Below are 15786 nucleotides of genomic sequence, written 5' to 3'. Positions count from 1 at the left end.
ACCTTTTCCATAAAACATCTCGACAAACCCTAAAGTTTATTTTCCAAATGAAGAAAAAGAATTTTATGGGAAAAAAGATGAGGAAAAAAGGAAAAAGAAATTAAAGGAACAAAGTGAGAGCAGTCACTAGACAAGAAAAGAAGGCGAGGTCTGAATCTGTCTGATTATTTTGTTGACCAGTGCATATTTTCCACTCAGCCCTGAGTTGAGAAAAAAGCATTTTGACTCCATTTGGGGCTCTAAGAAATTCTGTACACAATATTTACCAAGGATTTTCTTAAATTTCTTTTTTCTTTTAAATATATAATATTGGAAATAAATTATGAATTGCAGTGCAATTGATAAGCTGTTCTCCTCAAAATTTTATTTGCAATATGGGGATTCCAAAAACACTTTATGATCATAATCAAACAAACTGATGCATAAATGAGATTTAATTCCAACTAATACTTTCAAGAAATCTCGTGATTTGATTAGGAAAAAAAAATAGTGGGAAAAGAAAGCATATCTCAAAGTACAACTACGCATCAATTACCACATCCCAATATCGCAGCAGAGTTTTCTTCTTCACATTCTTTGATCCTTTTTCACCCACTTAAGCTTGTTGATGAGAACAAGTGGTCATTTTTTTTTTGGTCAATAACAAGTGGTCAAGTTGAATGTTCACAATATATCCACATTCATGAAAATACTTAACATGAAGCGCGTGTGTATATATATATATATATACACCAATATTTACCAAAGGACATTTTATTTATTTTTTCTTTACATAAGTAATATTAGAAGTAAATTACGAATCGTAGTGCAATTGATTAGACTGTGGTCAAAATTTTACTTATACTGTCGGAATTCGAAAAACATTTTATGATCAAAATCAAACTAATGTAGAAATGAGATTTAGTCCCAACTAATATATTGAGACATCTTGTGATCTAGTTGGTGTGTGTATATATATATATATATATGAAAACAATGTACGAGGCAAGTCCGGTTAGATGACTTCAGAATGTTCCGTTTCTGAATGAAATTTTCTTAATTTTTAAGTTTTTAAAATTTAAAATTATCTTTTATTATGAAATTAGTAACAAAATCTTTCGAAATTATTTTACATTATAATATTCCATTTAAAAAAGACCAAAATATTATAAATATCTAATTAAAGGCAAAATGAATCTTCTAAATAAAATATTCTAGGTTTTTATTTCTTTATTTTCAGAATTACGTTTAATAAAAAATATTATTTCAAGATATCTCATCATAAAATACGGTTTCTTGATTTCTTTAATTTTTATAATATATAACATAATGTATTTGAAATAAATGAGAGGATTTTCTAATATGTATAGATATTATTTAATAATCTTGATTTTTATACAATAAAATTAATATTTCATCACAAAAATATTAACATCAAAATAATTATATATTCACAGACAATATGAATATACTAATAAATGGCCTTAGAACGCTCGATTTATGAGTGAAATTTAATAAGTATATATTAGTATATATTTTCTGAAAGGAATTTTCTAGGTTTCATTTATTTATTTATATTTTGGATTATTTTTAATAATAATTACTTTTTAAAAATATATCATAATAAAATCTGATTTCTTATTTTTAATTTTTAATTTATATAACATAGTGTATTTGAAATAAATGAGAAGAATTTATTATATATAGATATTATTAATAATCTTGATTTTTTAAATAAAAATTAATATTTGATCACATTAATATTAACATGAAAATAAGTATATATTAGTATATATATTTATACATAATATAAATATATTAATATATGGCTACGTGGACAACTTTTAGTATATATAGGAAGAAAAATTATATATAAATTAAATGTTTTCATGCAAATCTATTTTAAAAAATAGATTATATAATTTATATATATATATGAATTATATTTTTTATCAAAAAATAAATCAAATTTGTTCGAAAAATAAAACAAATCAAATTATATTTTATCTAGATTCTATATGATAATTACGAATATGAATTATCATACACATTTACGTTGGCCTATTCAACTCTCAAACAATACGTCTACTACTAGCGAGCACTCAAAACATATGTCTATCCCTAGATGCAAAATATATGTCTATCCTTAGATGCGAGTAAGTCAATTATATTTATGCTTTGATTTTTTCTCTCATTTTTATCGTAACTTTACATTTTTTTTGTTTTTTCTCTTATTTTTGCCTCTTTTTCTCTCTTTTTTTTTAAAGATTGGCGGTGTGAGTTTCATCTCTCGAGACTACTTCTTTACGCAAACCCTCAGAAAGTAAGTTGGTTTATTTATTTTATTATTTTTGTTTCGCTTTCACCTTTTGAAGGAATTTTTCTTTTTAATTTTTAATTTATTTTCATATTTATGTACTATCTCATGCAACGTATGGTCTACACGACTAGTATATACATATAGTGGGAAGAAAAGGAATCAATATCTCAAAAGTACAAGTGCACATCAATTACCACAATCCCAGTTATCGCAACAGATTTTTCTTTTTCACCCACTTAAACTTGCACGGTTGAGAACAAGTGGTCAGGATGAATGTTCACTATATCCACATTCATGGCAATACTTGGCATCAAGTATATACACAGTAAAAGAAAAGAGAAACGCATGTTAGACTGGCTAATTGGTATATTGTTAATAGTTAGGAATTAAACATTTTGTTTATAGTCGTCACAGAGATAAGATGAAGAGGGGAATCGAGTTCGAATGAAATTCCGACCTTTATGCTCTCCTAGATTACTTTCTTTTGGATGGAGCATATTTGTTATGATATGTTCGGGCAAAGAATATTATATGCTCTTAATTCCTATTTATCTCAGAAACTAAGGTATCTTCATCCTGTTCTTCGGTCTACATATTTGTACTTGTGGCTGTCTTGCTGATGCCAGCATTTGTCCTCCTTAATTAGCACATAAACAAGGACTATATATGAGAGGCTTGGGGATCAGTGGTCTGGAGAAACTATTAGGTAGAGCTAGCCGGCCGTCCTTATAATAGTCTACGAATAGTCGCAAGTGGACTGGACCACCATTAGCTGCCACCTTTCCCTTTACGAACCCTTCTCGAGTTCCCGATCTATCAATCATGGTTGGTGCATAAGAGAATGGAGAAGGGAAAGGGATGGAATATGAATAATTTACGATAAGGAATGCATATAAATGGTCATATTCTATTAACTCGTAATTACAATATGCCCATTTAGTACGTATAATAGGGAACACTATAGCTGTTGCTGTCCTTCCAGTACATTCTCAGTCGTTGTCAGGTGAGTAGCAAATTGAAGCCGGTAACAAACTGTGATATGGCACCAGATGATTGATGAGATTTGAGACAACATTCAGCTTGGAGAAAAACCGTGATTATTGCGGGTTAATTATATTATTATATATATAATTTATTGGTGTGGCGTACGTGTCTATATTGAAGTGGTTGTTGAGTCATTAGTTCACATAATCTTCTCTAATTATATAGGACCTTAATTTATTCAACTTACATATTTTGAGTTACAAGAGAAGATCATGACCTAGTAAAATGATACAGATGGAAATTAAAGTGGCATGAAAAGTTTTACTTGTAATAATCGACTTTGAAATATCTTAATTTCAAGTGAAAGCATGTGCCGATACACTGCAGTGCTCATTTCTCGGTCATTCTTCAATCTTTACTCTCCCCGTTCTATATGTCACAGTCCCTTATTGACTAGGAGTGCTTAATTTTTTTTGGGTGAATTAGAAGTGCTTAATTTAATTAAGATATATTAACCCGATATCAGGACATGAACTTTGCTCCTGCTTGACCTCAAAAAAAGACAAATCAATACCTTAATTACCTTCCCACTTTTGAGATTGACCTCTATGGAACACACCCATGACACCCTCATTTTCATTTTCCTCTTCTCTTCTTTCTTCTTGTTAATTTCTCCATCCAAATAATTGCAACCCGCAATACATAACAGTCTCTCTTCCCTCCCTTTCTCTTTGTGATGCAAGCATACTTTTGATCTCAGAAAATTAATGATTATCCACAACACAACCGAAAATCCCATCCCTTTCTTCCAATAATGTCTTTCGTTTTCCATCCATATAAGCCATGGCCATGGATGACAAATGCATGCATCGAGCAACATAGATGACCCGGAATTAAATCACTTATCGTTTAAGGGTTCATATATTGATAACAGCGATAATCGATGATAAACATGGAGTTGCCACAGAGACGCGTCCGCATTTCAGTAGTGAGAGCGACTACAAAATTAATGGATCTACCGGATGGCATAGACATGCATGTGTGTATATAAGATGCATATGGAATGCACATAATCTCCATAATATTCTAGTGGCCATAGCTTTGTGAGACTCACCTGATGTGGGCCCCCCCAAACTTCAGCCTGCCTTCAGCCTATAAAACACTCCCAATCTCCTCCAAATTGCAGCCTCCCCCACACTTCTATCCTAAATCAAAACCTTAATCCCCACAAAAAAATTCCTCTCCTGCAGACATACAACTGGTCTTCAGTACAACTCTTCCTTAAAATAGAAACCATGGAGCTGAGTGAAGTTTCGGGGCTGAACTATCTCTTGCCTTCAAGCTCATCATCATCAGTTCTCTTCCCTCCTCATCACCTTACCAATGCTTCGCATGATCAGGTGTCGGCATTAGCCCATTTCAGCAATAACCGGTCGCTTGTTTACACTGCCGGCTCGTTCCAAGCCCCTCCTTCGGGCCTCTTCTCCCAAGAGCCCAACTCAACCTCTGATGAGGCCGAGGACCAGCAGCTGAACGTGATCAACGAGCGGAAGCAGAGGAGGATGATCTCGAACCGGGAGTCGGCGCGCAGGTCCCGCATGAGGAAGCAGAGGCACCTGGACGAGCTGTGGTCCCAGGTGGTGTGGCTACGGAACGAGAACTACCAGCTTATCGATAAGCTCAACCACGTGTCGGAGGTCCATGACAAGGTTCTCGAGGAGAATGCCCAGCTTAAGCGGGAGGCCTCCGAGCTCCGCCAGCTCTTCACTGATATGCAGCTGGATAACACATACTCCTCCCTAAGGGATCTCGACGAGGTTTCCTGCAACACGGCCCATCTGAGGGCCGAGTCCTCGAACCAGTCCCTCACGAGCTCCATGGACTTGCTCGGCTAACTAATAATAAGTAAGCAGCTCAAGGAAGCAGTCCTTTTTTCCTCTTTTTAGTTGGAATTTTCTAAATCATGACTTTCCCAACTATGAGCCTTCTTCATGTAATGTCCGAGATCGAAATGAAATGGATCGGACCGATTTCTCTAATTGTACTTTCTGAGGCCAGTGGATGTGATAAACCGTGCACAACAGTCGATATAACATCGATCTTCTGCATGCGCATCATTTTATCGAAAACCGGTTCCAAAAATCTCCTAATTAAGAAGTTATGGTACTAAATATATATATATATATATATATATATATCTGGATTCAGGAACGTGACACCAAAGGTTTAGTTTTATAAACTTCAAAATCATCTCAAAGAAAAAGATTCTATATATGTCAATTGAGATTCGGATTTTAGCAGAATCATTTACAGTTGACCGAAACCGACAGTTTGTTATGCAAATTAGAAAGACAAAAGAGATACATATGTTGAACAAGAAGTGAATATTATGTGCATTAATGCACAAAAAGGAGTGTACAATTAATATATGCTATGCTATTCATCATCATCAGGTGAGATAGAACCAGAGAGGGGGCCGAGGCCGGGGCCAGAGAGGGGAATGAGTGGAGATCTGATGACATTTTTTTTATTAGAGCTCTAAAATGCTGAGAGTGCCAGAGTGGTGGGGGTGGGTGGGTATACATTTCATGGTCATGCAATTGTACAGATTATTACTTGAGCTGCCCATTTAATGAAAATAAAATATTTTTTTATTTTTTATTTTTAAAAATGAACCTTGAAAATGCTACCCGCCAATTATTAATAATAATAAATCAATATTCACCATTAAAGTTTCTCACAACAAAAGAAAAACGAAAAGGAAGAGAGACACATAAAATGTGGTGGAGATAAGCTTCTGTTTGGCGATTTGCTATTGCTCATAAAGTACCGTATTACGTCTGCAAGGCCCATGGGCAACATTATTTTATTAATACTGATTAATTAATTATATATATAAAGAAAAAGGAAATCCTGCACAATGTGTGTGCATGTATATGTATATTACTTCAAATATTAGTTGAATTTCATTCCACACAGTCCTTGAAAAATTTGACATTTGAATCAGCAAGCTTTGAAGTTGCATATATAATTCGTTTGTCCTTTTAAAACACTTCCATGATAATAAGCAAAGAGGGGGACCTTAAAAAAAAAAGAAGATTACAAATGGCTCTTTAAAAAAAAAAAAATGTGCATCATAACAACGGCAGTGAAATCGCGTATATAATTTGATCAGCGATGTGGTCGATTCTCTCGGCACATCATTTTCCTCAACAGAACAGATGTTGTGAGATTTGCTCGAAACAAATAGCTACGGTTTGGTGAAAAATCTTCTTTCCGAGAAACAAAGAATGGGAGACATTAAACACGCGAAGAGTGGAAAAGTGAATATTACCGGGCCGCTTTAGTGAGGATTGAATTATTGGGCTAGGCCGAATACCAATCCCACGGGCTTGGTAAGATTGTCAACTCTTTAACGATCTATCATTTATCAAGCCCGTAATTATTTTATTTTTTTGTCTTTTTATCATGAAACATGGACGGGCTCTGTACATTTTCATGGATAACCCTACTAGGACATAGGACAACGAAAAACAAAGATGCACAAGAAATGCTGATTGTTCGTGAATGGACCGAGGAGGGTTAGGGAAGTAGTCGCTTCCTTTTAAGATTTCAACATTATATAGAAAATCATAAATTTTTCTTTCACTTTTAGTAGAATTGCTTATATCCACCCATAACTCGATAAAGTTACTTTTTTTTCCTTTCCTTTTGTCATTTCCTAAGGGCTGGCCCTCCCTTTAACAAAATCCAGCATCCGTCCCCGTCGGTGTTGGAACATGGATTCTTGAGATTTTAGGAGTGAGCATAGCAGTCGCCTTATACCGACCCTCTTTTCTTATTTCACTGCACTAGTTCTTACTTCTTCTTTGTGCAGGAGCCGCTCTGCATTTGGGAGTTTGCTTATCAGTCAATCAGTTATTTTATTTGCACTAGGTAATTTGGGCAAATGTGATTTAGATGCAAAAGTTTAGGGTTGGAAACAATGATTAATTGAATTTCTTCAGTTGCTGCCGAGTCACGACACTCACTGATGTCAGCGCTCCCACTTCCCAATAAAATAGATTAGATTAAATAAAATAAATAAATAAATAAATAGATAGATAGATAATTAATAATTAATTAAATTAGAAAAGGGAAATAACACATCACCGACGCGGTGCGGAACCGAAACCGGGCCAATAATTTTTCTGTTCTTCCTCCTCTTCTTCTTCTTCCGATTCGATCATTTTTGCCGTCGTCTGTCTCTCTCTTCCTTCTTCTCTTCCCATCAGCTCCGTTCTGTTCTGTTCTGTAAACCGAAAGTGAGAGAGAGAGAGAGCAAATCTCTCTCCAGATCTCAATCGTACCCATCACACTCACACTCCCCACATGTCTCACAGAGCTCAGCTCTGCTGCTGCACCAAATCCTTGGCCCTTTGATCCACTCCCTTTGAGAGAAGAAAGACCCGCGACGCCCCCGCCGCAGCTGAAATGGCAGTCCCTTTGAGAGGTGGAGGCGGAGGCCGATCGGCTTTCGGGGGTTCCGGCGGCCTTCGGAGCTTCTTCTCCTACCGGATTTTCATCTCCGCCGTGTTCTTCCTCCTCTTCCTCGCCACCCTCTCCGCTCTCTTCACCTCGCATCACGACTCGGTAAGGCCCCACGGTCCTCCCCCCCTGATCCGTTTTACCCTCAACAATTACCTGCATCCATTTCTTTCACGGGAATGCTAATAAAGCTTTCAGATTGACTGCGCGGCAGTGATCCGAATCTGACCGGGCACTGTTGCTCAACGTCTCATTAAATATGGTAGAGCTAGAGCCCGCTTCCTGATTTAAGGTGATAGCTGTTAGTTTAGATCAGAATGGGTTCTTTCCTTCTATAGCTTTTTTTTTTCCCTTTTTATAATGGAAAATTGCTGAGAAACGTCATTGTTAAGTTTCTATGAAATGAGATACAGTCAAGCAATCAAAGCTGTCATCGACAATCCATCTCAATAGCTATTTATTTCCGGATGGAAGATCTCTGTCGCCCTTTAGTTTTACTGTTTCTTCTAGAAAGTTTTCTTTTTGAGCACGTATATATTGCTACTCTTGTTGTTACTAATACAGAGTGAATCTATCTGATTTTCTCTGCAGGTGCTCCCTTCGAGCGGGAATACATATGTCCATCACACATATATGGCATTGAACTCTGACCCTTTAAAGACCCGATTAGACTTGATATATAAGCAAGCAAATGATCACATTACCCTCATAAATGCCTATGCTGCTTACGCCCGAAAGCTTAAGCTGGATATTTCGAGACAATTGAAACAGTTCGATGACTTGGCTAAGAACTTCTCTGACCTGTCAACAAAGCCCAACTATCGGGCTTCATTGTTCGAGACTCAAGGGGCAGTGGATGAGGACGTGTTGAGGCAGTTCGAGAAGGAGGTCAAGGATAGAGTGAAGATTGTGCGATTAATGATTTCGGAGTCGAAGGAGAATTATGATAACCAGTTGAAGATACAGAAGCTGAAGGACACTATCTTTGCCGTTAACGACTTGCGTGTCAAGGCAAAGAAGAATGGGGCTTTTGCAAGCGCAATTGCCGCCAGGTCAACACCCAAGAGTTTGCATTGCCTCGCGATGCGACTGGTTGGAGAGAGGATTGCAAACCCTGAAAAGTACAAAGATGAAGAACCAGATCCTGAGTTTGAGGACCCAACTCTGTACCATTATGCCATTGCTTCAGATAATGTAATAGCAGTTTCAGTTGTGGTGAATTCCGTGATAAAGAATGCAGAAGAGCCATGGAAGCATGTTTTTCACATCGTTACAGATAGGATGAATGTTGCGGCAATGAAGGTCTGGTTCAAGATGAGGCCTGTTCAGGGAGGTGCCCGTGTGGAGATCAAGGTGATCGAGGACTTCCCATTCTTAAATGCCTCGTACGTGCCAGTCCTGAGGCAGTTGGAGTTCGCCAAATTTCGAACTCTTAAGATCGGGGGAGAAAATTCCTCCAGTGCTAGCATGAATTCTAAGAACTCCAATAATTTGTCTATGCTGGACCATCTGCAATTCTATTTGCCCGAGATGTACCCAAAGCTACACAAGATCTTGTATTTGGAAGATGATGTGGTGGTTCAAAAGGATTTAACAGGGCTCTGGAACATTGATATGAATGGGAAGGTGAATGGGGCGGTTGAAACCTGCTTTGGGCCCTTTCACCGGTATGCCCAGTACTTGAATTTCTCGCATCCTCTCATCAAGGAGAAGTTCAACCCTAAGGCTTGTGCATGGGCTTATGGGATGAACATATTCGATCTTGATACGTGGAGGCGTGATAAATGCACTGAGGAGTACCACTACTGGCAGAATCTGGTGAGTTCAGCATCGGTTCTTCAATCCTGACATAATTTGTGATGCTAACATACCTGGTTCTCTGTTACTGTTTGAATTTTTGTTTTTGATGTGGTTTTCATCATATATTATCTGAGCAGTTACCAATATGATGACTCTCCAATCGTGGTTTCTTTATGGAAAATATTTGGACTAGTTAAGTGATTTCTTTTTATTAAATATTCTGTTTAGAATGAGGACTGGACCCTGTGGAGTTCGGGTACTCTTCCCCCGGGGCTGATGACCTTCTACTCAACAACAAAGTCTCTAGACAAATCGTGGCATGTGCTTGGGCTCGGGTACAATCCTGGTATCAGCATGGATGAGATCAACAATGCCGCAGTCATCCACTACAATGGGAACATGAAACCTTGGCTCGATATTGCTCTGAACCAGTATAAGAGTCTATGGACAAAATATGTGGACAACGATATGGAGTTCGTGCAGATGTGCAATTTTGGCCTTTAGGAGAGAGCTGCTTCCCCCTGTTAACACTCAGGTAAAACATCGCATCAGAATGCAAATTTTGCTGGTTCTGTTTCTGGAGCCGATGGCTGCAACTTCTAGGCGAAACTCAACGATGTTTCTCATTCTTTACCTGGCAAATGTGCTCGACACAAACATTCTTTAAATTAGTTGATCAATTATCATCAGAAAATTGTAATCAAATAGATTGGTGTTTTGTACATTTGGAATTGATTATTTGGATCAAGCTATTTGTCATTGTCAAGCAAATTATTCAATCACAACAATTGCTATTTGCCTCAAGAAGATGACAATTGTTACTCTGATCTGGTATATTGGGTTTCTCTTTTATTCTAAGATTTAATGTTATTACTGCATCCTGGAGGCCTTTGGATTTTCGACCTCAAGTACTCTCAGTGATCCAATGTCTGAGATTTCACGGTTGGGCTCCCTGGACTTTTTGAAGTGGTATGAGCCTGCAGTTATTGTCTCATTTTTGCGGTGCACCTGATGATGAATAACAGGAGATCTTCACCTTCTGCTATCTGAATGGCCTCCTCGCCTTCCATTCCAGCATTTGAAAATAATCAAATTGAGCTTATTATGACTCTAATGCAGTGTTATCAGAACCGGACCGGATATCGAACCGGTTGAGGCATGGGTTCATGGGTTTATGGGTTCAATCGGAGGTTCAATGGGTCGGACCGCTCGTTTATTTTTAAAATAAATAAATAAATATTATTTTAAGAAAATAATATAAAATACAAAAAAAATGGTAATATATATTAGATAATAATTAATGTGTCCAAAAAAATATAAGAAAAAATTATTTACATCTGATTGTAAATGACTTATAGAAAAGAACTGATAGTCATTTGACAGTGCTCAATTAATCAAGAGTTGAAACTTTTCCAATGTCAAAAGAAATAGCCTAAAGAGAGAATGGATTAGAAACAACATACAACACATGAGTTACAACTCATAAGTCATAAGACCACAACAACCTCAGCACACAAGTGTCAGTCTAACCTTCACACAACTCACACGTATATTAACAACGAAAAAAATATAAAGATAAGCCACAGTTCACCATCACAAGTTGATAAATCAAACCAAACAAGGACTAACTAATCAGTCAATATCATTAGCAATTCCATGCACTCCAATCTCCACCATAATTTCCACAGATATTGTCTTCAGCTGCAACATCATGTGGTGCTTCAGAAACTTCAAACAATGGATTATCTTGGACTTGGTCATTGACATTCCCTCCATCAATATTATCTTCGGCCCCATCATCCATATCAAGATCTTCCAAATTCAAATCCAACGAATCTGTACGAGGAATATAACTACTAAAAATGAAATGACAATATACAACCTATCATGAAAATAGTCGGAATGAAATAAGAATATTTAGTACCATCATTTCCATTTTCTTGAATGCACATTTGCAAATCTTGTCTAAATGTTCGCAATTCTTCATTTGATAGGGCCGATGGCTCATCCTCTAATACCCATGTAGAATAAGAAGCAAACTTTTCGAAGTCAATTGGGTCATAATTTCTACTCTTGAAGTAGTTCCTGCAAAACAAACATCTCTTGTATATTTATATGTTGCAAGTTGCAATAGATCATCAAAACAAAGCAAATATCTAAATATGAGACAAAATTTATAGTAAAGTAAGCAAGAAAAAATGGAGAGAAGCAATTGTATGTACCTTTGTTACAACTTCAAATTATAATGGACATAAACAAGGTCATTCAACCGTTGATACTCAAGTCGGTTCCTTTTCTTAGAATGAACATGATCGAACAAACTCCAATTCCGCTCACAACCCGAGGCACTACAAGTTTGGCTTAAAACACGAATAGCCAACTTTTGTAAATTTGGTGCACTCAAGCCATACCACATCCACCACTCATCTAGACATATATAAAGAAAATAAGAATAAGAAAATGAACAGAATCACAATGACTGAAAATACCAGTGTTTAGAACATACCCGGGGCCATCACGATGCGATCGGATACTGCAGATACTCGTCCAAAATCACCTTCAGCATTTTTAAAAATTTTCATTTCACTTGTTAGTTTTGTCTGCAATGACGGCTTCCCATAAGAGTATCTCTCTATGACATCCAGCAAACCGGAAACCGTTCCTCTATTCTTCTCCATCTCGGTCAAGTCATACTGATATTTGGGATTCAACCAATACCCAGCTACATGCAAGTTCTTGTGCAGTTGCCTATCCCATCGAGCATCAAGAATGTTGATATATGACTCAATCTTCTTCTTTCTCTTATTGAATCTTTTCAACATCTCTTCCCTAGCTTTGTACATTGCTTCAAGCAAAAATCCCATAGCAGGCATTTCATCGCTATCAACAATACGTAACACACGAATAAGAGGCTCACTAATCTGCACTATGGCTGCACATTCAGACCAGAAAGAATCCACAAATAACAGCTTCACAAATTCTTTTGCTTTACTTTCCTTTGCAGTGCTTGAACTAGTCCATTCACTAAATATTACCATAGCCCTCAGAGCATTCTGTTATGTCAAAATACTCTGCAATGCAATGAAATTAGTAGCAAAACGAGTTGGAGCAGGGCGTAGAATTTCTCGTCCACCAGTGAATTTTCTCATCAAATTCAATGCAAAGCAATGATTATAGATATACTTAGTAATCTTCGAAGCATGAGTCACAATATCATTCACCTCGTCCAATTTACCAATATCACTGAGAATTAAGTTAATGTAATAAGCCGCACAAGGAGACCAAAATATTGTCTTGAACTCCTGCTCCAACAAGCGACCAGCAGCCACGTAGTTAGCGGCATTGTCAGTCACAAAGTGAACGACGTTCTCTTGACCAACAAATAGGACCACCTCTCTGAATAATTTGTAAAGCATATCTCCAGTCTTCGAAGCATCTGAAGCGTCAACAGATTTCAAGAAAACAGTTCCCTTAGGACAATAAACCAAAAAATTAATCAAAGTTCTCCTGCATTGGTCTGTCCATCCGTCCGCCATTATCGTGCAGCCCGTCTCTTTCCAAGTAGTTCGGTAACTATTAACATACTTTCTCACCTCCTCAACATTTTTTGTTAATAAGTACCCCCGAAAATCATGAAAGCCCGAACCTTTAGGGCTTGTTTGGTTTTAGGATAGTATTTTAAAATCACAATTCTAACTTAACTCTACCCACTACAAAACAAAATAACTTATACAAAGTCAAATAGTGGGCCCCATTTATATCACTTTTTTTCACAACAAAACAACATAACTCATATAAAGTCAAAGGGTGGGCCCCATTTATTTCACTCAAAATCAAAATCAAAATCTGATTTTAAAATCCTACTATGAAACCAAACGCAACCTTATAACCTGCCCCCATGCTAGCAATGACATCGATTGCTTGTTGGTAATAAAGAGAATTAACCGTATTAAACGGTATACTTGTAGCCAGCATCCACTTAGAAATGGCAAGATCACACTTCTCGGTGACTTTTTTACTTTGCAAAACACTCTTGAGTGTCCTTTGAGCTCCCGGTGTTGTTCTCGGTTCGAAGTACGAATTAATTTTCATCTTGTTTGACGGCGCTGCCTTTGATTGGGTATCTTGAGTTGCCTTCCCTTTTGCTTTTGAATGGAGAGGTGTCATTTCAACTATCTCCTCATCATGCTCGAAGAGTGGAGCATATGGATTTTGCTCATCTAACATATCGCGCTTCCTTTTCTTTTCCATAATGTGCCCCACCAGATGTTCCTGCATTCTAAATCGAACAGCATCTGGTACCTTCCGACATGCCTCTGCATTCCCTTTTAATCCCGCCAAATGTTGTTTAAACCGATTTATACAACCACCGGAGATAACTTTTGAGCAATACAAGCATAGCAGCCCCTTCCTTCCACTTGCTGACTGCACTTCCTTGCAATGTGCCCATGTCGGATCAGATTTTCCTCTATTAATGCCTTTTGGTATCGAAGAACTTGCAGTGGATTCTCTATTAGGTGGCGTAGGAGTGGGTGTGTTACTGTTGCTAGCACCAGTAGAATTCATTGTATAGCTAGCAGCCTATAATGATGAAAAAAAATTCACAACTGTTATCGATCAAGAACATATGAAGTTATGAACATATGGAACAGATCTAGACCAGCTCAGGCTACTCAGCAAATAAAAACAGGGCAGTAATAACCCAACCACACAAAAGGGGAGATCGATCATGCCGACCTCCTCATGAGCATGGGTGAACAAATAGCAAGGGCAAGAGAAGAAGCTTCAAGTAGAAATGCCATAATGGAAAAGGTGGAGAAATAGGTATTAGCGCGAGATGAAGAGCGCTGGTTGGAAGAATACAACAGGGTTAGTTTCAAATGCTGATATGCATTATTATTTAATGGCAGTCCAACTCCAATGGCCCAATTTGCATAACCATTTTCATTTAAATTTTGTAGGATGAGAATCGATATTCAGTCAGCAGGGGAGCCTATAGGAATCTAAAGCGTGCGGAACGTGCCCGGGTGACTGTTAATAAAATCCCAGGTAAGGTTATTCTTCCTACTAAAGGGATTAAGAGGGAAAAACATACAGATCAATACAATAGAGAGGGAACTAACGGCACGAAAACAGGTAAATAAGTTAGCAAAAGGAAGTTCATAATTCATACCATGTTATAGAATGAAAAAAAAAAAGCGGAGCTGGGCGCGGGGGAGGGGGAGGGTGAAAACAGGCAAAGCATATACATATGAACCAAGAAGAGATTGGATACGGAAAATAATGTACTGAATTTAAACAAAATCATCTTTCTCCCACTCCGCAGAATCCAACACTAATTCGCAGAATCCAACTTTTGCATTCAGGAAATGTGATTATCACCACCAATATTAAATTCATAGGCAGCATATGGACCTGACGCGCAAATTGAGATGAAAGCAGACCTTTATGGATCATATCAGCACGGTATGAACTTCGGGGAGGGTGGAGATATTCGATTAGGCTGAAACCTCCACTTTAGTAATTGATGCATAAAATTTTTCGTTCACAATATGCACAGCAAACAACGAGGCATCAATGGTTAATAAAAATTCAAGACGTCATTATGAATTATAACACCAAGATCCTTAGTCAATCTGATTTCTCTCGACAAGGGATTCATGGGCAGAACAGGTTTCCCTCATGACAGTTAACCTCGAGCTTTCTCTCCCAGCTTATTCTGCAGCTCGACCGAGCTATACAAGGTTCTTTGAAGGTACAAAGCCAGGTAGAAGTTGAGCCAGAGAACTCGATCAGGTCGAGACCAGGTACAAGAAGTCGACGCTTGTCGAATAGGAGCTTGAATGGGGTTTTTGGCAATGCTTCCCCATTGAACGAGAGGATCCCATCAGGAATCCCGCAGTTAGAATCTAATAGGGTCAATTTGGGGGCTCAAACTACTTCCTTCAGAAAGGAAGGAAGAAAGAAAAAGGCACAAAAAGAGGAAGGACCGAAGAGGAGACTAATCCAATCGACCCAATGAGCTAGTGAGAGAGACTTGACTAACCTGAGAGGGAACGGGAGCAGCGGGATACAAGACCCGGCACCAGAGGGCGACGAGTTGGAGTGAGGGAAGGGAAGTGACGCAGAAGCTGCTGCTGCTGCTAGTGATGATGATACCACTGCAACTTCATGAC

At 37.7% G+C, this 15786-nt stretch overlaps 3 protein-coding genes across 3 annotated transcripts; 2 read left to right on the top strand and 1 right to left on the bottom strand.

Moving 5' to 3' along the window:
* The first annotated feature begins 4414 nt into the window (after nucleotides 1–4414).
* Nucleotides 4415–5412, top strand: LOC116206926 (basic leucine zipper 43). Its single transcript, XM_031539766.1, has one exon. It carries the CDS (start codon nucleotides 4579–4581, stop codon nucleotides 5176–5178), a length of 600 nt encoding a protein of 199 aa, XP_031395626.1. The 5' UTR covers nucleotides 4415–4578; the 3' UTR covers nucleotides 5179–5412.
* A 2020-nt stretch (nucleotides 5413–7432) lies between these two features.
* Nucleotides 7433–10444, top strand: LOC116208545 (probable galacturonosyltransferase 9). Its single transcript, XM_031542038.1, has 3 exons — nucleotides 7433–7915; nucleotides 8402–9628; nucleotides 9839–10444. The coding sequence occupies exons 1-3, from the start codon at nucleotides 7757–7759 to the stop codon at nucleotides 10112–10114; spliced, it is 1662 nt and encodes a 553-aa protein (XP_031397898.1). The 5' UTR covers nucleotides 7433–7756; the 3' UTR covers nucleotides 10115–10444.
* Nucleotides 10445–11255: 811 nt separating this feature from the next.
* Nucleotides 11256–14176, bottom strand: LOC116207778. The gene is made up of 6 exons (XM_031540873.1): nucleotides 13745–14176; nucleotides 12832–13080; nucleotides 12117–12663; nucleotides 12022–12037; nucleotides 11535–11695; nucleotides 11256–11446 (listed from the first exon to the last, which is right to left on the bottom strand). Exons 1-6 carry the CDS (start codon nucleotides 14174–14176, stop codon nucleotides 11256–11258), a joined length of 1596 nt encoding a protein of 531 aa, XP_031396733.1.
* Nucleotides 14177–15786: the final 1610 nt, after the last annotated feature.

Source organism: Punica granatum, chromosome 5 (genome assembly GCF_007655135.1).
Source record: "Punica granatum isolate Tunisia-2019 chromosome 5, ASM765513v2, whole genome shotgun sequence".
In the NCBI taxonomy this organism is placed as follows: domain Eukaryota; kingdom Viridiplantae; phylum Streptophyta; class Magnoliopsida; order Myrtales; family Lythraceae; genus Punica; species Punica granatum.
Note: the sequence above shows the minus strand (reverse complement) of the source record. Positions and strands in the feature narration are given on the sequence as shown.

Bases quoted from the DNA above. Each gene is read 5' to 3' on its own strand.
- LOC116206926 (XM_031539766.1), top strand. From the start codon at position 4,579: ATGGAGCTGAGTGAAGTTTCGGGGCTGAACTATCTCTTGCCTTCAAGC.
- LOC116208545 (XM_031542038.1), top strand. From the start codon at position 7,757: ATGGCAGTCCCTTTGAGAGGTGGAGGCGGAGGCCGATCGGCTTTCGGG. The intron at 7,916-8,401 runs GTAAGGCCCCAC...TTTTCTCTGCAG, and splicing joins TCACCTCGCATCACGACTCG to GTGCTCCCTTCGAGCGGGAA. The intron at 9,629-9,838 runs GTGAGTTCAGCA...TATTCTGTTTAG, and splicing joins ACCACTACTGGCAGAATCTG to AATGAGGACTGGACCCTGTG.
- LOC116207778 (XM_031540873.1), bottom strand. From the start codon at position 14,176: ATGAATTCTACTGGTGCTAGCAACAGTAACACACCCACTCCTACGCCA. The intron at 13,081-13,744 runs GCAACTCAAGAT...TATTGTCCTAAG, and splicing joins ATTCAAAAGCAAAAGGGAAG to GGAACTGTTTTCTTGAAATC. The intron at 11,447-11,534 runs GTACTAAATATT...TTCCTCGTACAG, and splicing joins TCAAGAAAATGGAAATGATG to ATTCGTTGGATTTGAATTTG.